This window comes from Tursiops truncatus, chromosome 15, assembly GCF_011762595.2.
Source record: "Tursiops truncatus isolate mTurTru1 chromosome 15, mTurTru1.mat.Y, whole genome shotgun sequence".
In the NCBI taxonomy this organism is placed as follows: Eukaryota; Metazoa; Chordata; class Mammalia; order Artiodactyla; family Delphinidae; genus Tursiops; species Tursiops truncatus.
In genome coordinates, this window is record NC_047048.1 from 12,017,020 (window position 1) to 12,041,449 (window position 24,430).

At 40.0% G+C, this 24,430-nt stretch overlaps 1 protein-coding gene across 8 annotated transcripts in view; it reads left to right on the top strand.

The window, feature by feature from the left end:
- The window catches only part of AUTS2 (activator of transcription and developmental regulator AUTS2), a 1,117,278-nt gene that overhangs the window by 256,755 nt on the left and 836,093 nt on the right, over nt 1–24,430 (top strand). For all 8 annotated transcript variants that reach the window (XM_073792031.1, XM_033839891.2, XM_073792029.1 and 5 more), the window contains exon 2: nt 20,469–20,681. In XM_073792031.1, the coding sequence (XP_073648132.1) occupies nt 20,469–20,681 (213 nt within the window). The remainder of the gene's footprint in view (nt 1–20,468; nt 20,682–24,430) is intronic.

Genomic DNA, 24,430 nt, shown 5'->3' on the forward strand with positions numbered 1-24,430 from the left:
GATGGCAGAGGGATTAAGAAGGTGGAACTGATAGGAGTCAGCCCAAGCCTTTTGTCTATTGGATGGTGGGCATCTAGGATGGACGTTCTGCTTGTCTACTCTAAACTCATGATGCTTCCCCTTAAAAACCTTTAATGGCTCTATATTGAGTATAATCTGCCCTAAACATTTTGTTTTTCATCTTTATCTCTTACTAGACTCTTCTGTGAATCCATTGTGATCATGATTTGCATATTTATCCCTCCCCGTCTTTCCCCAATCCTTCCTGGTTGAGCTTTTTACTCTATCTGTTCTAAAACTATTGCACTGAGTGTCTAGGCATTTGGCAGTATATCAAGTAAACATATGCATTTGAAAGTCTAGGTCAGCTTTTCTCAAGGACTAGAGAGAATCTTGATGCTCACTCTAAGGCATCATTGAATATAAAGAATTAACTTCTCTCCTATGCATCTAAATGGTACTAGTTTGGTACTTTACTGAAGAGAATAGCCACTTCAATCATTTTTTTGTTCTGTGGATCAGAATAGAATTTGTTTCTTGCTCCTGCCCCAGTTAGATTGTAAACTTAGTGCTAAGGTTTCTGGCATTAATGTTATTATTATTATTGCTAAATTGACTGTGATGGCCTTCATCAGATTATTAACACAAAAGCCAAGAGGCTAAAAAGATTTATTATGCCCAGTTCTGGTTCTGTTTTTGTGTAGAGCTTGCGGGGTAGAAATGGCTTATAGGTTTCTGTGTGACACAAATAGTTTGATAGATGCCCTATAGTTCATGTCTAGAAAATGTTGGAGACTTTAGACTTATTTTAGCATATCTTAGGAAGCTCAGAACAGGTTACCCGGTTGAACCTTACAGAGAGAACAGCGTTACTCTCCATCAGAGGTACAGACTTTAGGGCCCCAGGACTCTGGAACTGAGCCTCTTTTCAGTGATTATAGCCTTCATGCACCCTGTGAACCAACCCGCTGTATGTACAGGAAGGGAAGAACATTGTGACCATTCTGATCATTCCCATAGGAATGCCTAAGAGTACATCAATGAACAATTATTCACAACTAGGTGTTCATATTGACTGATAATTTCTGACTTCATATTGTTTTTTGGATGTATGTATAGGCTGACCTTCTGCCTTTTTGATACAGTCAAGAATTCACTTGATCAGTACTTTCTTGAAGTAACAGAAAGAGTTGTGATCCAAAATACTGAATTTTAAGCTTTAAAACTATTTTTTTCAGTGTTTATACAACACATTTCTATTGAGTGACTACCAAGGACCAGACATGGTATTGAGAGAGATTTGATGTGATGTAAGAGTCTTCTCCCTCAAGAGATTAATATTCTAGAACAAGCAGTGGTGATAACTAAGCCACCCAGTTGATCTGGAATTGCATAAAACTTTTACCACAAGCATTGAAATAGGATTTATCCCCTTTCCAGTAAGCATCTACCCAGTATCCACAAGGCTGTTGCAGCTTCAAGCTTATCCAGTGAAATGGCAGGTCATGCAGACGGATTTGACTTTGGGTGTTGCCGTGACTGGATGAAGTTGGATTTATTTTATCTCCTGAGGAAAATGTGTTGGTGAGCAAGTATTACCACATCTTCCCTTGCTTTTCTGTTTCAACACAGTATCCTATTCAAAGAAGCAAATCCCTGATGTTTTGTTAGAGGAAATCTGTGGGCCAGATCACATAATACTTGGTGTGTTTGATGGCTGCCGGCTCATTAGCTTGGGACTTGCTCCTAGATGTGTAGTACCCTCCGAAGTCTTCATTGCATTGTTAATACCAAAAGATGATCCCCTGTCACCTTCTTTTTTTCTTTTCTTTTTCAAAATTGAGGTATAGTTGACATATAACATTATATTAGCTTCAGGTATACAACAAAATGATTTGGTATTTGTATACATGATCACCACAGTAAGTCTAGTTAACATCTGTCACCATACATAGTTACAGAATTTTGTTGTTGTGGTGGTGAGAACTTTTAAGATCTATTCTCTTAGCAACTTTTAAATATGCAATATGGTATTATTAACAATACAGTTGACCCTTGAACAACATGGGGTTAAGGGCATCGACCCTCCACACAGTTGAAAATCCACCTGTAACTTTGTAGTCGGCTCTCCGTATCTGCGATTCCCCATCCGCAGATTCAGCCAACTGCGGATTGTGTAGTACTGTAGTACGTATTTAGTGAAAGAAGTCCACGTATAAGTGGACTTGTGCAGTTCAAACCCATGTTGATCAAGGGTTAATTGTAGTCACTAAATGTGGTTATTTTTTGTAGCTTAATGATTTATTTGCCAAATACTGCCAAATAGAACAGCACGCTGTTCTACACAGGTATGTAAGCTGTGATTTGTAATGTGTATTTATTATACCAATAAATCACTTTTAAAGGAGCACAGGAAAAGGTACCATCGAGATGCTTGCTTCCCTCTGTGTAGTCTAAACCAGAAGTGTCCAAACTTTTTGGATTGTATACCCCTATTGGCAAAAACGTTTAGAATAAGCACCTCTGTTAAATATGTATACATACACGTATAAAAATTGTATGTACTACTGGACAGTATATTTTAGAGATCATAAAACACACAAAATTAGAAATTATTAAAGAATGAGGTGAAAAGCATTTACAAATATACATTTTACTGTAGTCTTTATCCTGGTAGACATCTTACAGATCACTGGTATAGACAGAAAGTGCTAAGGGTGCTTGGGGAGTAGATATCATCCCTAAGGCACATGGATGGAGAGGGAGTTACGGGCGAGACATAACCAGTAAGTCATGGCAGGGCATGCGGGAAGACAGAGTCGCTACATGGGGTTGGTGCAAGCAGTAGGGAGCCATGGGCTTCTTACAGGGAGTCCTGAGCTAGAAGTGGACTTGTAGAAGGTGAGTGGATGGGATAGAGGATGGGGGTGTGTTTGTGGAGAGAACGTGAAGAGACAGGCTAGGGTCCCATTCCCACAGAGAAACTGAAGTGAGAAAGGCAAACAAGGGTGGTGGCAGGTAGGGTGGGGAACTGGTGAATATTTTGGAACTGCTGTGGAGCCAGCAACTTTTTTTTTTCTTTTTAGACTTTAAAAAATTTTACTAGGGATACAGAGGTGCATTACATAATGATAAAATATACAATTCTAAACTTATATGCATCTTGTAGTATAGATTCAAAAGTACAGAGCAAAATTTGACAAAACTGGAAGGAGAAATTCACAAGTCCACCATCAGTATAGGTGCCTTTAATAATATCTCATTAGTAATCAGCAACTTACTTTTAATGATCAGACTGCTGAGGAGGAAGTGAGTCTTGAAGGCTGCAGGAGAACAGTGGTGTGTATCAGGGGAAACTCAGGGTAGGGAGGCATACGGGGAGAACTGGCCACATCCCAGAGCCTTATTTTGCCCAGTTCCACTTCAGCGTTTGAAGGACTCCAACAGTGTTTTCAGGAAATGGTTTATTTACTCCCTCCCCTTCTTCTTTCAGATTAAATAACAGGAACCAGTTTTCACCACTAGGGTCAAAGCTAAGTTATTAGGGGGCAGGAAATACTTTCCCAGTTCTGTTATCTACTTTCAGACTTTCTGCTCTTTTACTCCTCTGTTGGAGGAGATAGACGTGTAGCTACTGCCTAGGCAGCCCCTGTGAAAGTGATGGATCTGAGGCTTCCAGAGATCAATCTGGCACAAGAAGTAAAGAAGCAGCCGCATGGCTCTCTCTTAGAGGCAGAGTTTTCTTCCCTTGGACAGGATAGAGCTTTAATTGAATCCAAATCACATCTCATCCCATGAATGCTGGAGAGCAGTACATTTTTAACTAGAAGAGCATCAATTATTTATTAGCCATGATACTAATTTACCCTGAGTGTGTGTCTTAGAGCTGGCTGTTCATCCCTGTGTGGCCACTGACGTAATGCCATTGTGCTCCTGTACTCAACCAAGATCTCTGAATTTTCTAGCCTTGTGTTTTCCTGAAGCTATTATTTTTTTAATGTGTATTAAAATATTTACTCTCTGATATCATCTTGCACTGCTCTGTCTGAAAAGAGGAGGAGAAGGTGGGGATTCCTGTTGCTGTGGCTCTTCTTTGCTCTTACACCTGAGGGCTATTTGGGAGGTCCTCTCTGGGGGAGCCTTCACTCAACACTGGGCTCTGGGAAGTGGAGTGGGGCTTGCCAGCTGTACTTTGATGCTGCTGCTTTATCTGTTATTTGGTACTGTTGGGTTCCAGGATAAGTCTCTGGATCTCACAGTTACAGATGTTTGAAACTTTGAACATCTGCCCCTAGAAAATGCCCGCAGGTTTTGTTGTCCCTTATAGCATCCCCCTTACCTCCTTCCCAGGTTAGCTGACCCTTCAACAACATGGGTTTGAATGTGCTGGTCTGCTTACACATGGATTTCTTTCAGTAGTAAATACTGCAGTGCTACATGCCCTGATTGGTTGAATCTGCAGATGCGGAGCTGTGGATAAGGAGGGCCGAGTGTAAATTATAAGCTGATTTTTTACAGTGATAAGTGTAGGGCACCCCCAATTCCTGCTTTATTCAAGGGCAAACTGTATATTCATATTCTACCTGTTCGTAGAGTAGGAACTGTGATGATGGCTAACAGGGACTCTGCATCGCTTAAGTCCAGATACTCTTCTAAGCACTTCGTATGTATTATTTAACTCCCACCACAATCCTGTGAGGTAAATACTGTTGTTATCTCTACGTTACAGGTGAGGAGAACATTAAGTTACAAGTAGTAAGTATCAATAACTTGTCTGGTGAGCCCAGTTCGGGCTATGGAGTGAAAAGCTGAACTGATACACATGCCTTGCCACGTAACCAATCACAGCCTTTAGTCTCTTCATCTGAAAATTGGTTATCAATGGTACCTGCTCACAGGATCTTGGAGGGTGTGCAATTCTGCACATAGTAAACTTGTAAAAAGCATCAGCCACCACCACAACCACCCACCATCACCACCACCCTCATCTGCATCATCATAATCACCTGTCCAATCATATCATACTTCAAACCCCTAAGGCAGTCTCAAAGGATAATTTGCTTTGGATGTCAAAGAATTGTTGAGCTTTACTCCCTCCTTCCTTGAAAATACAATGGCAGGAAAGTTGGAAATGCTAAGTCTTCTTCCAAGCTGGAAGTCAGGTAGGACATTTTCAGATAGAAAGGTAATTTTTTTTTTTCCTGTTCTCTTCTCTCCTCCCCCATCTACCCCTGCTCACCTCTAGCGGGTAGGGATGAGGGTAGATGGACTGGAGGAGAGGGTGGTGAGAATGCTGGTAAAAGAAAAAAGTAACCACCAGAAACACGTGTGCAGAACCACTCCAACATTTAATTAAGGCCTGTAGCCCTTTGTCAGCCAGAAACTCTTCTCATGGTGAGAGAGGCAGAGAACCTTGCCACTGTCTCTAGAATTATTTGTATAATTCAGCAGCTCTTTCCCTCAGATGCTTACCACACGGGGTTGGGGTATAAAGACGTACGAGTAGAATTGCTGAGGTTCAGACACTTGTGTTCACTGTTCAGCTGAGAGCCACTTAGGCTGTTCTTGTACAAATGCATTAGATTATGGTTAAGCAGCTTATGGACATAAAAACACATTAGAACTTTACAGCACTCTATAAATTATAGTTTTTGCAGCATTCACAGCCACAATGCTAGGTAATTACATTCATTAATCTACTACTAAGAGCACATAAAGTTGCCTCCCAAACGGTACTGTATGTGTCAGTGCTCAGCTGGGAAAAGAGCTTTTTTCCCCCTCCTTCTTTGTTCCATCTCCCCCTGTTCCATTAAGTCTTACGCAGGAAGGTTTTGGATTGTACATTGAGGGATTCCCTAATAGAGTCCAAGAAACCCATTTCTTTCCAGGTTAGGCTCCAGCAGGAAGCCTTGTAGGTAATCTTTTTATGTTGAACTACATCTAGTAGCTATTCTCAATGCATATATTTTCTTTTTGGAAATGGACAAGTGTCTCATTTGGAAAACCAGCAGGGGTAAAGCAGTTGAAAAGAGATTTATGGTGGAATCAGTAGCAAATGCTTTTTCATGACTTCTTTTTGCCTGTCCCTAGGAATGGTTTACATGGTGGTCTTTTAAAATTTTGGATGTATCGTGAGTACAAAGGGTTGCTCTCTTCCCATGCCAAACTTTCCTGAAGTTTCCATCTTTCCATTCCATGTGTTGATGGGAAATGCATTTCTTTTCTTTCTTTTTCCGGCAACTTTTGCACTTCTCATAAATTATGGAAGGCAGATTTGGGAGAAAAAAACATGAAAATTTATGTGGTGTTATTATTCCAAAGAGCAAATTGTATTTTTTTTTTGCATTATTTTACAGGTTAAATAGACAAAGTGATGTGCTTATTTAAAAAAAAAAAAAAAAAGGAATAGAGAAGTATGGAAAGGTTGAGTCCCAAACCACAGTGTAAATCCTGGGCAGTGCTCAGACTACATCCCAGGCTTCTGTATTCGGTTCCATGCATGTGTTATGATGGCATGAGCTCTAGAGCCACACAGCTCTGCATTGAATCCTGGCGTTGCCTTCAAGCTTTGTGACCTTGGTCAAGTTAATTCATAGTAATAGAATAGCTAACTTTAGTATATTCCAGAAACTGTATTAGTTTATTAATTTGAGTAGCTGCTTTGTAAGTTAGGTGCCATAATTAGCCCCCATTGTATAGAAATGAGAAAAACTGAAGCTTCACAGGGTGTTGTGATAATTAAAAGAGGTATTATAAATATAATATACAGTACCTCACTCTGTACACTGAACGATACTCAGTACACGCAATCTTGAGGATATATGGAAAACAGGTCCCACCATCTATCCTCCATTGCCAAATATAACCTTTTATAATGACTAACAGTTTCCCTTTGTAATGACTAAAAACTTGATTGCTTTAGCTAGGAAGAGGAATTCCTCAGTTAGCATTTATTATCTACTTTATGCTAGGAAATATCCCAGGCACTTCCCACAGATTTTATTAAGCCTCATAACTCTATCCCTGTATTCGAGGAGTAGAAATGGAGGCCTAAACAGGCTGGAGATTTGCTAAAGGTCACAGAGCCACAAAGCGGCAACACCAGTGCTCAAACCCAGATCTAACTGCCACCAGAGAGGGCACCTGCTTGTGTCATCCTAGATAGAGCAAAAACACAAAGGAGGAAATGGGAAATGAATAAAGAGGATGGGCGGCAGTGAAGTGCAGTAGTTTTCTTAGAAGGAATTTTCTGTTGTGGGAAGTAATCTAAGAAAATGGTATGATAGGCTCTCTATCAGTAAAAGAGTTTGATGTAAGCAGCTTTGGCTTCATGTCCTTCAAAGCAGCCCCCGTTTTTAGGGTGGGGTGCAGAGTCCCTTTCTTCAGCAGGCAGGATGGCATTCTTGTCCCCGGAGGAACTGAGAAATATTTAGGACTCCCCATAGCACTAAATGGTATTGTAACACTGGATAACTGCTGAGAAGAAAAATGATTGCTCTGGTGTAAATCAGTGTGCGGACGAGGGAGTGACAGAATTGCAGGGTGGTATCAGCCTCAGCATCTTGTTTCCAACCCAGCTCTTCCCACTCTTACAAAACAGCTGCCATATTGGATTACAGTTGAAATCACCGGAGCCTGCTGCTCATCAGGGCAGGGCTGATGCTATTTGTGGCATGGAGTGTCCTAGCAATATGATAGCAACTGGACAAGCGAAAAAGGGAAGCCTCCCTCTGGCACGCTGCCATCCAAGGTATAGTTTAAACCACAGGCTCAATTTTTGCCCCATAACTGATTTCCCTACCAACCTATCTGCTTATGCCCATACCCTCCCAACCTCACACAGCAGGCCTGGCCTTTATCATTTCAGGTCCTGCAGAGCTGTTCTCTCTCACTGTGGTACTGATGTCAGTTTTAACAGCCATCTTGTATATCGACACCTCCACTGATTGCTGTTTCCAGTTTGTACAGCCAGTGGTTACCTTTCACAGGCTATGAAGGGGATTTCACCTTTATGAATGTAATTTGCTGAGCTTATGGTGGCATCAGTAAATCCTCCTAGGATGTGGAAGGGTTGATTTTCCTACATCTAGATGACATTTTCCAGCCCCCTTTCCTCATGGGATCAAGGGCCAATGTTACATCTGTGTGAGAGAAGTGAACGAAATTGTTTAAAGAGAAGGAAGTTGTTTAACGTATGTCTTGCAGACACAGTTTCTAAGATATATGCCTGTGAGGATGTACAGGTTTCCCCCACTGTCTGAAAGTAGGGCATTCCTATGAAACCTTTCCTAAGCCAAAATGGCGTAAAGCCAAGAAGCAATTACCTTAGGACACAATCTTGCTAAAGGATACACAAAATAAATTGAGATAAAGCACAGATGCTTACAGACACAGTTCAAAGCGATGGCAACTTGATGCTAAGATGCTGAGTGTAGTTCCCAGGAAGGAGCTTGGTGGTGCCACTCTTGCTGCTTGGGGTGGATGCTGCCCTCTATAACACCTCTTTGCAGAACAGACACTGAATGCTATTTTTGCTTTAAACCTCTTTCCATAAAAGTGAAAGTCCTCTTCGGATTTCTTTTGGTTAGGGAAGACAGATGCTGATACAGGTTTTTTGTAAAAGTCAAGTGGTATATAGTGGACTTTGGAAAAGTGGGGGATGCCTGTATGTGTGTGCCTTAGGCATGGGCAGAATGGGTTATGTGTCAATACTTAGTAACTCAGAACTCTACTGAGTTAACTGTGGACAGCACTTACAGAAAAGTTAAAGTACTGCTTCTTAAAAATGGGAGAACATTTTCAGAAGGGACTTTCAATGCTTTCAGCAAATCTCTTTGGCTTATGTTTTTATGTAGAAGTCATTTTCTCAAGTCAGACATCCCAATTGCCTATTAGGTAAACACAGAAAGCGTAGATTATGAGTTAAAGTATCGACAGCATTTCAAGTGCTATCAGAGAACATTTAATTCAGTTTAATTTTGTGATAAATCTTGTGTTTAATCCTCTGGTTACTCTGTAATCATGTCTCTATTGATCTTTTCTGAATGACTGCCTGCAGTTTAATAAACTTTGCCATTAACCCAGAGCTTCTAAAGGGAGAGATTGATTCCATTATCAAATCTGATAGACCCAATAAGTACCTAAACATCACTAAGTCTATCTATAGGAAACTTTGGTATAGAGACAAGCCTGTGGCTTGTTCAGCAAACTGAGTAAAAATGTGGACAACTTTGCATGACATAATTGCCTCAGAATCAGTATCCAAGTCTCTTATGCAAACTGACACTGCCTTTCATTTCTCCAGTCAATGTAGTAACCAGTGGAAAGGACAGTCTCCTTTCTTCCCTCAACTATAATTACAGTATGTAATTTTTTTCTTATTGCAGAAATAGCTTTAGAAGTTTATTTGGTCTGTGTCTCGGGTCAGTGGGTACACCTTAAATGTACACCTTAAAAACACTTTTCTGTGTTCTGGGAAAGCCTGCAGGATAGTTCATTTTATTTTCACCCATATGATGCTAAAGGGAAGAAAATGCTTCTGGCTAAAACCTGAAATAGAAGATGAGGGGTCGGTGATAGGAAAGAGAGTGGAAAGGGAGTGTGCATTCATAGGCTGGAACTGTGTGAACAAGCTCCCAGACTGGGAAGACTTTCCATGAAACTTGTGTACATGTCTCATTCAGTGACAGAGCATTTGCAATATACGCTAAACAAGAATTTGGTTTTTTGCACCTGTGGGTATTTATAGCTGCTGTCATTATCCATTAATACTTATTGAGCCACAAAGGCAGAACATGTGGAATTCAGGGACTGGAGCATTTGTATAGCTTCTTATTTTTTTAAGGTCAGAAAGGTGTCATTCTCTGCCACTTTTCACCCCTGAAATAAAATGGTGAAAATTGTCAGTTTTAGAGAAAAGCCAAAGCTTTTATTTCTGTCTGGATTTTTATTGCTGATTTGAATCCTTCAGAAAGAGTTCAAACATTTGACGTCAGTGGCATAGCCTTTCCCTAATTATGCTTTGGAGGGGAAATGGAGGTGAGTTGAGGATTTTATAATGAGACAGTACTAAACTATAATTTAAAATTTTCTTCAAACAAAAGGTCATAATCCTGACACTTACAAATAAGGCTGTAATGACTTGGTGTTAGGGAACGAGAGTAGGATTAGAACCAAGGGACTCCAAGTTTGTTGACAATAGTTGACTGTCTGACTTTGGGATGTCATTTGTTTACCAAACCTCGGTTTCCTAATTTAGAAAGTGAAAATGATGGTGCCTGCTATATAAGGGTATTAGGAAATCAAGTGAAATGATGATTTTACCTTGTAAACTCTCAACTCCCAGTTGCTATACTAATATTAGTGGTTATAAAAAGTCATAAATTAGTCCTTACTTTATATTCAGAAATTGTCTGACCTTTTATTCAATGTCTAGTTCTCAAATCAAAGTCAAGTTGGGACAAAAGAACTCGAAGGGTGCTTTCCTGTAAGAGAAATCTCACAGAGATATTTAAAGGTCTGGGAAATATGATCTGGAAGAAAAATTTCTACTGAATCAGTGAACTCTAAGCTACATTGGTTGAATGTTTTATATGTGCTAAATAGCCTCCCAGGATAATAATAACATCAGGGAATTTAATGGAACCTAAGAGATTATCTCATGGAGGACCCTGAATTTATAGATACTGAAATAGGTTGGTCTATGGCCTTGGCAAGCCAATTAAAATTAGTTTGAGAAAGGCTGTAACAGTTGTTCGTGGAGTACAAGGAGGTGTGTATACACATGGGCATGTTGGTTCTCTGCATCACTGCTCTGTAAATGAAGGAATGCTTCCTCATTTCCAATGGGAAGTTGACTACAGTTTCTGGGAAGTTGGGAGAAAGTTAGAATTGTTACTCAAGTAATAATTATTTCATAGTTCTCTTAGAATTATTACTCAAGTAATAATTATTTCATAGTTCTCTAAACTCCTATCTGAACCACTTGAAAAACTTGAGCCATAAAGGGATTGTCTGTCATCCACATACCCTTCCCAATATGCTGTGTAAACTATTTATATTCAGGGCCCACATAATGTGAATTTTGCCAGAAGTTGCTTTTCCTGTTACTAAATATTCCCAAACATTAAATTACCTTTTGTGAAATTGCTTCCTGTCTGCTGAGTGGAATGTGCCTCTTGTGCGTGCGTGCGTGCGTGCGTGCGAGTGTGTGAGTGTGTGTGTGAGTATGTGAGAGAGAGAGGGATTGAGAGATTTTGTTCTACTAAATGAGCCTCTCCTAGAAGTGGTTACTTTTACCCATCCGCGGCCTCTGTAGCCCTAAGTAAGTCAAATATCAAGGTGCTCTCTGCCGCCTGTTAATGGAGGTTTGACTTCTTAATAGCCAGAGCTAGAAGGACATATTAGTGGTCTTCCCTTTTGTCCCACTTCGTAAGATTCGGAGTCACATCAGGATTTTTTTTTCTTATTCTCTTCTGGGGAAGATTAAAGGATCAGAACTGGTATAGCATTATGGCAGGAAAGAATGGAGGACTCTTCCATGGCTCAGAATCCCAGTCTTTATTTTGCTTTCTATTTCTCCTCTGGTTCATTATTTCACTCTGTTGGAAAACTGAAATGAAAGGATGCACTGCATCTTTCCTTAAGTAATTAAAGATTCATTGGTCGCTTAAAATGAAGATGTGGTAGTATGTGGGTATCTGGGGAAGAGAAGAAATTGGGAACATTTTAAGGGAAGAAAACAAAAGTCTGTACCTTATTACTAATCTGGATATGGAGAGGTCTCCACTGGCTAATCAGGGTCCTTGTCTCAAATATCTGGATGATAGTATCAACCACTCTTGATTTTTCTGTGAATAGAGAGGTATTGAGACTCAGTAAATGGTAACTTAGCCATGAAATCAAGCCACAAAGATGATGGCAAGACCTGACATTTTCCCCAATAAGCCTCCTTTATTGTTTTGTTTTCTCTTGGGTTGAATAAGGTAACTTACATTATCTCTTGAGGATCTGTTCACTCCCTCTTAATACATAGGGGAATAGTAATGGCTTTACCAAGTGTGTGGTGGGGGATAATGAGTTTGAAAGTTCTTGGTTAGAAATGTGAAGAAGGAGGAGGGAGGGACTAGTAGATTCTTAGGGTGGGGGCACAGCCTCTAGAGTAAGAGGAGCATTCATGGTGTCCTCCTTTCTCTGATTCACTTGTTCAGAAACAGCTCGCTGTGTGCCTCATTCTGTGTTCTCTGCTAGGAATTCAGGGATGATGAAGTTATAGCCTCTCTCCCTGTGGAGCTAAACCTGAGTATTACAGGGAAGGCCCAATTACTAACTGTTTTGCTGCAATGTAATAAGTACATTAATTAACCCTTTCCCCATCTTTTGCATAGAATGCCTAGTCAAAAATGAGTAATGGCTAATTAAAAGGGGTATCATTAGCACTACACGTCCTCTCAAGTGTGTGTGTGACCTCAGTGAATTAGATTTGAGTGGATGAGAAAGCAGTAGAAATTTGCATCTGCTCGCCTCTCTCGAGGCAGCAAACCAGACTCCTGCCCTCCGAAAAGCCTGAGAATTGTGTGGTGGTCACTTTCTCTTCTGGCTTCCATTATGCTCTCCTCTGTTGTGTGGGTTCCCTTCCCCTTTTTTGGACTCACCCTTTGTGTACGTTATTGCCCTTAAGCCCTCGCTGATGAGATTTTCTGCCTCAATCATGCTGTGCTCAGCTCTCAGAATGCTGCTGTTATGGAGGAGTTAATTTTTTTTTTAAGGTTTCCTTTTCGTCATGCTGTATTTCTCAGATTATCTGGAGGGACTGTAATCCAATTTTAGGAATCCTTCAGGGCTAAGAGCCTAAACTGTTTTAAGCAATAGCATCTGGTTGCCAGGGACTCAACCACTTTGAGCATGTTAAGGTCTAACAGCAGCCAACTCTCAATTATCTATGGGAATGGGAGACTGCTGGGACTTTTTCAATTCACAGAGTGCACAAAAATCTCCCTTAAGCTGATAGTTGTGATCTCATCCCATAATTTAGGAAAGCTTCTCAGCGGCCAGGGTTTGAGGTTTTTCTTTTTGCTCCTCACTTCTGCCTCTGACAGTGGCACCACACCTTTGACAGGTATTTTCATATGCTGAATTTGTCTGTGCTTGTGCTCTCTCTTCTTTTTAAACCTTTTTTTCCTCTCTCCATTTGGATTCCCTTATGTCATATGCATCATTATGTATTACATATAGTATTTTAATAAGCTGCCTCTTTGTTTTTACATTTAGGAAAGGTAAAAAGTTATCTATGTTTTCTTTCTTTGCTCTTTGATTAATGTGTTCACAAGAGAGGATGTGGCCAAACAGTAACCAAGGTACTTGAAGGAAAGATAGGAAAAACTCTACAAAAGGTTAGCCTCTGAACACCTGAGAGAGGTGAAGGAAAAAAAGGCACAGTGTGAACTCCAGCTTATTGCTGACAGTGATGTGAAGACCGGGCACTGCTCCCCGGTCTGACTGAGACATTCACGTCCACAGCTGAGTTGTCTCCAGTGGAACGTTCATGGCCACATTATAGGCTAAAGCCAGTCCTTTCAGAATGTGGCCGTCCTGTTGTTTCAGGAATCTGAAGGATGAGTTCCTTTTGATGGACACCCAATGTCATCTAGTAATTGGTAATAAAAATATGTCAGTTGTGCATGATGGCCAGGGTTGCCATTTAAAAAACAGCTCTATTGAGGTATAATTGACATACCAGTAAATTGCATGAATTAAAAGTGTAAAATTTTAAGTTTTGACACGTGTGTACACCCATGAAACCATTGCCACAATCAAGACACTGAAAATGCTCATCACCCCAGAAGTTTCCTCATGTCCTCATATAATCTCCTTTTCCTGTACCTCTAAGGGAACTATTGATTATTTTACATTTCTGTCACTATTGATTATTTTACATTTCTTAGAATTTATTGTAAGTGGAATCATACAGAATGTATTCTTTTTTGTTTGATTTCTTCTACTCAGCATAATTGTTTTGAGATTTATTCATGCTGTAGCATGCATAAATAGGTTATTCCTTTTTATTGCTGAGTAATAATATTCCATTGAATGGTTATATCACAGTTCATTCATCTGTTGATGTACATTTTTTTTTTTTCCAGTTTTAGGCTATAACAAAGCTGATATGAGCCTTCATGGGCAAATCTTTATGTGGGCATGTGTTTTTATTTCCTTGGGGAAATACCTGAGAGTAGAATGGTTGGAGCATATGGTAGGTATACTTTGAACTTTTAAAGAAACAGCCAACCAATTTTTAAAGTGGCTGTACCATTTTACATTTCTACCAGGAGTATATGAAAGTTCCTCAACATCCTTGTCCATACTTGAGATGGTCATGCTTTTTCATTTTAGCCATTCTAATATGTATGTAGCGGTTACAATTTGCACTTCCCTAATGATGACTGTTGCTAAGAATCTTTTCATGTGTTTATTTGTCACCCATATATCTTCTTTCATTACATATTGGCTTAAATTTTTTGTCCTTTTAAAAAATTGGGTTGTTTTCTTTTAATGTAGTTTTGAGAATTTAAAAGAATATATTCTAGATACAAAACTTTTATCAGATATACACTTTGGAAATATTTTTTCTGTTCTGTGGCTTGTATCTTCATTTTCTTAACAGTGTCTTTTGAAGAGCAGTAGTTCTCATTTTTGATGAGGTATAATTTATCAAGTTGTTCTTTTCTGGATTGTGCTTGTGGTATCTTATCTGAAAAATCTTCGCCTAACCCAGGGTTACAAAAGTTTTCTTCTAGACATTTTTTAGTTTTAGGTTTTACACCTAGGTTAATGATACATTTTGAGTTAATGTTCCTAATTAGATTGAGATATGGATCAAATTATACATATCTATTTTGCATATGGATATCTACTTGTTCCATCAACATTTGTTAAAAAGATTATAATTTCTCCATAGAATTGTTTTTGCACTTTTGCTGAAAACCAGTTGCCCCTATATCAATAGGTCTATTTCTGGACTCTCTATTCTGTTGATCTGTTTCTCTATTTTTATGACAATACAGGGCTGCAATTTTAATCCAACGTGAAGTATAGCAATAGGAAGCACCTTACTTGCTTCTTGCCTAACCCATTTTAGAGTAATAGCTCACCGATTTGCACGAGTTCTGGGATCCTTTCTTAGATAATCTAACAGGTGGCAAAATGCCTGGCATATAGTAGGTATTTCGATTTTTGTTTTTAAAAGATGAAAACATGAGGGATTATTTTTTTGAATGCCATATTGATTATTTTATTTGTAAATTCCTATAAGTCTCCTGTACTTACTAAAAAATTTAGGTCCTGAAAGTCTGTTCATAAGTCCGTTTGTTCAAACGGACTTAGATTTAGGTTTAGGTCCTAAATGTAAAAGTTTAGGTCCAAATGACTTAGGTTTAGGTCCTAAATGTAAAAGTTTAGGTCCAAAGTGGGGGACCACTGTGAACATATCCATATAGAGTTAAGTTTTAAAAGCGCTGTTATGTTTTGTTTCTCTAATTTTCACTTCTTATTATCACTGTAAACCCTTTTACTTCTTTTGCACTTAAGAGAAGTATTGGAATCAGTGTTTGTAAAGCCATTCAAAAACAGATACAAATGCAATATAATAAACCAAGAAAGGACTTGACAGACTAAAATGACAGCACACAGCTGATAATGTCTTGTGATGGTAACAGAGAAAGCACTTTTTCTTCTTCTCCGGGCTTCTTATTTTCTTTGCAAATCCCTAAGATCAAAGAACTAATAGAAGAGGTTCTGCTTAGATTGCACCCCTCTTTCACACATGTACGTACACTTGGGCACATGCAGGCACACATATTTGTAAGTGATGGGCTGCCCTCACACTAGTTTGGCTGGAAAAATCAGATGGAGGCTCTCTTTCTACAACCTATTTCATGCAAGGCAAGTGAATCGTGCCCTCATTTGCTGTTGTCTCTGACTTCACCTCTAATCAGCAAATGGAGCTGTGCAGCCTACACAGGGTTCATCTGCAATTCGCTGCTCTCCCTTAGTTGGTGCAACACCGAACCATTTCATTTTGAACTTTAAGAGTGGCAGAGGAAGCCTTTAGTGGAAGATTGTAATTTGGGAGAAAGGAAAGTCAAGAGCAAGATCGCCTATTTTGAAGAAAGGCCTGGGTGTTGGAGGAGATTGCCTTGGTGAGTCGGTCTCTGAGCCTCCCTCTCAGCATATGCACTGCTGTGGCCATGCCCTCCATCACCAGTGACCTAAAAAATCACATAATTTTAACTATTCAAGAAACCTGTTCCCCGCCTGTTGTACATAGCCTGTGCACTTACCCCCTCTATTGCCAGAAAATATGTCTAAATCATTTTACCTCCCAGCTAGCCTTCTGTTGTTGGCTGGTTGGCTTTCTTCTTCTGTGATTGTCAAATGAATGCCTTAAAGCATTTTTTCCAGATCTCTTCCTTATCCTCCTGCCCCCGTCCCTTGCTAGTGTGCTAAATGCTTCCCTTGCTGAGTATGGGGCATAGTCATCTTATTTTCAAAAACCACTGTAGATAGTTCTGATAGACATTAATTTTCTTTGGGAACCATGGTAATGACGCAACAGGCCTTTGAAAATTGCCATTCATCGATCCTAAAAAGTTATTGTATAAACCAGACAATCTTTCTTCTTATATTGAAGCAGTACTTTATAGGCTGCCCAAGTTTCTTTAAGGAACTTCTTAAATTAGTTGCTGATAATTTGTTGGTGGATGGATATATGCACATATACACATGCATATAATCATGTGTGCAACTCCTCTTTAGAATGTTATAAGGTGAGTAGTTTATAAGCTATTTGTCTTTGAGTCTCATTGCTTACAATGGACAGTTTTTGTCATTTCACCCCCAAGACAGCCATTGAGAAATGAAGTGATTATTTTACTTGATACACAGTAAACAGTCTGTATAGGTTTATAGAGGAAACAAACAAATAGCAGCCTGGTTTTTTCAGGAACTGTTCCAAAGGGTCTATGCAGTAATTTTATAAATAAAACTGTATCTTTGAAAGTATAAAGATACTCTCTAAAGATAATCTTTGAAAACCCCTTATGTAATAAAAACTTTTAAAAGACTACATTCTTTACCTCTTAAGCTACCACCTCTATACACATATTGATCCTCTCTTTCTTCCTCTCTTCCCCTCTTCCCCTCAGTCTCCAGAGTTGAAAATCTCAATATTAATTGCAGCTGAGATGATTGTATTGCTGCTGCTAAGACTTCAGCAGGTCTCTAACAAGCTAATGTCACGGCATGGGGTCCATTTGCTCTGTGTAGCTATTCTGTGGTGCAGTGAGAATGCCTTGATTAATATGCTACATGAAAATAAAATGGATTTAGAAAAAATTATACCATACTCTCATAAATATTAATTCACATTTGTATGGAATTGCACATAATTTTCAATATACTTTGGAGCACCTTCAGTATGAAAAAAAGATTTGGTCTCTGAAGAGAATGGCATAATTTTTTTCTAAAAGCACAGCTGATACATTATTAAATATCATTTGTTTATTAACCCTATACTCTACATCCATATGATGTAGGGCAGTAGGTGGACAGTGTGACAAAGAAAGGTGTTTTTTTCAGCCTGTGGGGAGTTTATGTATTACCCTTAGAAGTGGTACAATTTAATCATATTATACAGAAGCAGTCCACAGTGGGACTCACCTGGCTGCTTCTGCTAGTGTTGCCATTATACCTGAGTGTTTTTTCATGATAGCTGACTAAATTGGTTACATTTGAGGCCAAATTCTGAGCAGATGTCTGACATAGCTGACTGTGGTAGTGGACATTGGACAAAGCAGTAAACATAGCAGATATTTGTTGAACGTTTGTCATCGGTTAGGCATAGTGTGCAAGGTTCTGAGACTGGAATTAATGGCCACGTGTACTTGCTTCGATCTCACCTTGTCCTCTAAACACTTCCTCACCACATCTTCATTGCCTTGGGAGACCTGCCTCTTCAGTGGCAGAGAGTAAATCATCTGCAGTGGAAGCAGCTAGAAGTTAGACCAGAAGCTACTCATTTGCCTTGTAGGATTATTATTTTTGATGTGTTCTTGCCCCAGAGATAAGGCCCTTCTCCTTTTCTGGGGCTTCTTGCTATTTGCTGTGATCCTTCCTGTGTGCCAGCAGTGCCTGCTTATTTGGGTTTCTTGGTTTCTTGCTTCTATCAGCATTTCTAGCTTGCTTCACTCACTCTGTGTTAGAGACAGCTTGAGATATTATTAAGTCACTATTGTGGTTTATAGGGTTGGATATTTTAGTTGTATTATTTATTTAGCAAGCATAATTTGACCATCTATTACTTGCCTGGCTCTGTAAGTGAAGCACTGGGATTACTGATACTTAGTACCGACCTTATTCTTTCAAAGAATCATGCTACCAGCTGCCTCAGGGCTTTTGCACAAGCTGTTCTCTCTGCCCAGACTTTCAGATCTAGGTCAAATGGCAGTCATCTCCTCAGCAACAACCCCCTCCTCTGGACTAGACCATTTTCCCCAGTTTTAGCGCCCTGTTAGCTTTCCTTTAGAGCAGTTAGTTCAGTTTGCAATTATATATTTGTGTGATTTGATTAGTATCTGTCCCCTAAATTCTAAGTTCCATGATGTGGGGATTTTTCTCCCACACAATTGTTTTCCAGCGCCTGCAGGGAAGTGCTAAGTTTGTACTTGGAATATACTGGGTGCACAAAAAACATTTGTTGAATGAGTGGAGACCTGAGAACAGTGCTTTGCATTACAGAATAGTCTCCCTGAACTGGCAGCCACTGGAAAGGGTTCTTGAGCTAGAAAAGGAAGAGGAGTAGAAGGGTGGGCTTTTGAGGCCAAGGCAAAGCAGATGTAAAGGTCCAAGGTCCCCAAATAATGGCCGTGGCTGAATTGGGAAAGACATCAAGGAGCACCGTGTGTGTCAAGTCGGAAGTGCTGAGGTAGACTAGATAGATAACTGCTCCAAGAATACTGACTATGAAGGAGAGGAAAGAGAGAGTGGTATTTTGAGAATGAGAAATGGATGAAGGGGAATGTTTGTTTTTACTTTATTTTTTATTTTATTTAAAAAATACATTATTTTATTTTGGGCTGTGTCGGGTCTTAGTTGCGGCAAGCGGGATCTTTCATTGCAGCACGCATGCCCAGTAGTTGCGGTGTGTGGGCTCCAGAGCGCATGGGCTCTGTAGTTGCAGCACGTGGGTTCTCTAGTTGTGGCATGCGAGCTCAGTAGTTGCAGTGCGTGGGCTTAGTTGCCCCACGGCATGTGGGAACTTAGTTCCCCGACCAGGGGTCAAACCCGTGTCCCCTGTGTTGGAAGGCATATTCTTAACCACTGGACCGCTAGGGGAGTCCGTGGTTTTACTTTATTTTTATATGTGTGTTTAGGACCACAGAAGCTGAGAAATTGTGTGCAGATGAGGCTCCAGGAAGGAACATTTTCAGTGTAAAGAGGAACATATCTATTCATTAACAAATGATTGAGTGCCAAATCATTTTAATGTTATTGCTTAATGTGTACATTTCTCAGGGTTCTAAGGACTTTCACACATATTGTATCAGGTCATGTCTGAGTCCATTTTGCATATGGGCTCGGAGTTGCAGTGACTTACTCCAAGTTTCATAATGAATAATGTCAGCGTCAGAGCTCAAACCCGTCTTTTGGTATCTCAGGATGTCCTGACCTGCCTCAAGGCACAGAACTCACCTATGTCATGTGGCCTGAAATGCTTGCCTGTAGTTCCTACAGGTGCTGCTCCCTATTCCAGAACATCCATGATCCTTCTCCCACCCTCCCCCATCCCCCAGCCACACACAGGAATAAATGAAAAGTTGCTGTTGATCTTGGTGATAATATGGTTGTTACATTTTGCAAAGAAGATGAGAATTAAGGATGCTCAGAGGAACTTGTGGTAAAAATATAATGCATTAAGGAAACATTTTAATCATGTGAATTGACAGTTTCTTTCTTGCTGGCTCACATCCACCTGGCCCTGGTATGTTCAGTCTTGTGCTGATTTTTTTGAATTGCGCATGCACTTAGTACTCCTTTTCTGAAACGTAATTGGTGTACCATCTTGGGAAGTGAGTGTATTAAGCCTCCTCAGGGAATAGCATGCGCTGGACCTAGTGCAGAGCCAGATGGAAAGCTACTATCCCAGGCGGCAGTGAAAGCACTTTTAATGGACTGATACTTTGTGCTTTGTTGAGCTTTTTTTTCCGCAACAAGAATAGAAAGTATATATTTGTGGCATTAAGGAGTCAGAAAAATTGAGAGCCATGTTTCTTAGTTTTAGGTAGTCTCATACCGCACTTTCTTGCCTTTATTTACTCCCTCCCTTCTAGAAACCCCATTTAGCCTCTGTTTTGGGTGTGACGCTAACTACCTATGTAACCACCACTTTCCTTTCCTTCTCTTTTTTTCTACAGAAAGATGTAGCACTTAAGCCTCAGGAACGCGTGGAGAAACGCCAGACCCCTCTGACCAAGAAGAAACGGGAAGCACTTACCAACGGCTTGTCCTTTCACTCCAAGAAGAGCAGACTCAGCCACCCACACCACTACAGCTCAGACCGGGAAAATGACCGCAATCTCTGCCAGCACCTCGGGAAGAGAAAGAAAATGCCGAAGGGACTCAGACAGGTGAGGGAGCTTAGGGTTTGTTCATTCCTGTGGCTGCTCTTCCTCAGGTGCCTGCTTCTCTGTGATTCTTCCTAACAGGTGGAGAAGATATTATCCTTGCTGGGTGCCGGAGGGCTGCCCCGCACAGCTGTGTGTTTGCTTCTAAAAGAATATACCAAACCAAGCTCATTGTTTTTATCACAGTTTGAAACTTTGGCACAGTACCCTTTCAGTCACCTGTGCTCCGTGTAACAAAGCCTGTTGCTGGCACTACTGGCGTTGAGGGCAGACTAACGGAAGTCTTGGTGATGGTCCAGGTAGACTGGCTTGCAGGGACAGATCCTCTGAGGTAAAACAAAGGAAACAGGCAGATTTGTTCAAATACACTGTGTATCTCAAGGTTCTCAGGTGCTAAAAATGGTTATTTGCATGCAGGCAGTACCCTGCATAAGATTTATGTTTTCCAGGGAAGCCCAAATACTGTGGCATGTGGGAGAGCACTGGAAGAAATGAGTTTGCCTTTTGGTTCTTCAGGTGTCCTCCACAGCCTATAATTCAGGACTGTCTTTGTGATCTGCTGATTGTATGAAAGTCTGGTAGTGGGGCTTACTGGGCTGTTTAATAATTAGGTTTCAGTGATCCACAAGAAAATACAGCTCTTGGCATTTGGGGAGCCTTTCTGCCTGTGGAAATCCCCATATGAGATAGATTAATAATGAGAAATGAAGCTGTTTATAGCAATTTTTCAGCACAAATCCGGAGGCTTTAGCACCTGCTGAGTTACCTGTGTCCTGGGTGTGTTTTGTTTGTTTTTGGAGGGACCTCTGGGTGGGATTGACTATCACTTGAAGGAAGCAGAGGAAGGGAGTGTGGTTCACAGAGCAGGTGCTGCTCATTAGAAGCTGAACAGGTAATTCCTAGTTTGCAGATGTTTCTCTGCAGAGGGAAGAGATCTAGGATCAGACAAAACAGTGGTTCTAAAACCTCACAGATCATTAGAATCATATCATGAACCTTATTAAACACACACTCTAGCTCTACCCTAGAACCTGATGAACCAGAATCGCTAGGGGTTTAGGCACAGAAGTTTGTCATCTCAAATTTCCTATTTGATAATGGTCAAGCCAGTTTGGAAATTTTTCTCATAAAGAATCAAGAATATATTTTTGGTGATGAATTTCAGTTAAAAGATTTGAAAGATCAAAGTCCTTAATAAGATTTAGTGTGCAGTTTGGTGTCAGAATGGAACTTGATGGGTAAACTTCTGAGAAAATACCTACAGTGATGGATTTCAGCATGGAGGATCTCAGGGAAGCATCCCCAACTCTGATGCACATGGCGGTTTTTCTTTGTCCTGAAATGAAATGCCAGGCTAGAGTTATAATGGTTATTATTAACATTTATCTGATGCACAGCACGGTACAGTCGTTCAGTGAGGGAGTTTGTGTAGTATAATCTACAATATTCACAACAACCCTGGTTAGTAGATGGTATTATGGTTACTTTACAGATGGGAAAACTGGGGCTTAAAGTGACTTGTCTGAGGCCACTTAACAGTGAGGTACAGAGCTAGGGTTTAGACCCAGATTTCTCTGCCTTTCTCTGTTTTCCCTGTATATTCTGCTTCCCTTGTTTGAGATAAGGACTCCAAGTCGTGGGATGCAGGGAGTCTACAAGTATTTTTAGAAACTACATGAGTTGGTTTGGTCAGAGGGAGTGATTGTGGTCATATAAATGGCCTATGAAAGCTCAAGAAGAAAACAGGATAAACTATCAAGTACAGAGAACAGAGAAAGAGCTTGGAAAGTTGAAGGCAACCACATTTAGATGAAGATTTAAAAAAAAAAAACTTTTTGTTTTTTTTTTTTGACAGAGAGTGGGGTGAGGGAGGAAGGACTGTGTTCTATAAAAGATAGTTTTCCTGTGGTATTTGTGACTTCCAACTCATGCCTCTCCACGTGAGATATGTAGCAAATGGAGAGAGGTTGCAGTGTAACCACTGCCTCTCCAACAGGGTGGGAGGAGGGCTTCTTATCCTTTCAGACAAGAAAGCAATTTAATTCTGAGCTTACACACAGCTGTGGTTCCTCATCCTTGACTCTCTTACTCCCATACTTGATCTGACTTTTCTGTTCTCTGTCTTCGAAATCCTTCTTTCTACTCTGTCCTCTAGTGAAAGAGTTTATGATCTTACAAGGCAAGGACTTGTATGTCTCAAATTCGAGTAGCTTTTTGGTCTTAATTATCCATCTTCTGGTACTAATGATATTTGAAATCAGAGCTATCCTTATTTCAGGGAAAATATTTGAAAAGCAATTAGTTTGACTTACTTTTTATGAATCATGGAGAAGGAAAGAATGAATCGTATCTTTGGCCTATGTAAGAGTTTTAAAAATAAGTGGTGTTTTCTTATCTTCAGTGTTGATGCCAGAGTATACTATCCAAGTGTTATTTTTTTAGTGGGAAGGGAAACAGAAGTTGATAATTGAGGTAAAGCTGTAATACTTTCATTTATAGTATTCCTAGCATCATATGTGCTATTATGAAACCCTGAACAAATCACTGTCTGTTGCTGCCCATCTGTAAAATGAGAGATTTGGATTAGAAGGTTTCTCAGTTCCATGATTCTTTAAGTTTTTGAATAACACAGATATATAGTGTTGCTGAGGTCTGTAAAGGAAGACCATAGTAGGTCTGAAAGTATTCAGTTTTGGAGTCTGTAACTGGTTGGCTCTGTGAAGACATTAAAGGAGAGTGAAAAAAAAAAAAGCTCCAGCTGAGCTTGCACCCATCCCGATGGAGCAGTATATTTTGCCCGTGCTCTTCTCCATTTCCATACTGTTAAAAGAAAGTGTTCTAAGTAGTAACCACCCCAGTGGTACTTACTTGTTGGATTATGTTTTTAAGTATAAATACACACTGACTTAGAAGATGCTGAGCTGGCAACTGTCTTGTAAAATGGTTGCACTGTTTTATATAGCAAATTTGAATTTTCTTCTTAATTTCCAAAGGGGTTTTAAAAAATGAAGAAAGCAGTAAGTGTTATACAAAAGAGTACATGTCTTTCTGACCCCCTATGCTTATGTTTGTCCTACACAGAACTATTTGCCCACGATGTGAGTACTCAAACATTATATTAAAAAGTTTTGGCTCTCACTAATAAGGATATAGTAGGTTGTTTTTTGTTTTTTTTTTGTTTTTTCCTACTTTGACTTGGGAGCGGGAAAATCAAAACAGAGGTTGATAGGTCCTCTGCATAAGGATCTTTACTCTCTAACTGGGAAACCACTGAAGAGCATATTGAAGTCATGTGCTGCCAAACCTTCCAACCGACCGAGCCTTAACTTCTGCAGAAGGGTTTTGGGAAAACTTAACTCCTCTGAGGACTTTGAGTTTAGTTTTCTTTCAGTATGTCTAACTTCTAGACCACAGGGGATGCTTTAAAAATTTAGTACTTTGTAGTTGAAAACACTGAGTGGAGGGGTTTTAAAAATAGAAAAGAGATGAGGAAAAGTTGATAAGGGTTCAGAGAACTCTCAGATTGGGCTCTGAGTGGATATTCCTAAATCTTCATTTAGTCCATTAGTCTGTCCCGTCTTTCTCTAGTATGAACTGAACCAGAGGAAATAGGCTTAAGTGAGCTAGGAGGAATTTTTAGGTTATATGAACTCTTCTAACTAACAGACACAAGGATGGATCATCAAAATAAATTCCAGAGTCTCCTTTCTAACTGAATTTTAAGTGCCAAAAAGCCATTCATGTAAGGACAG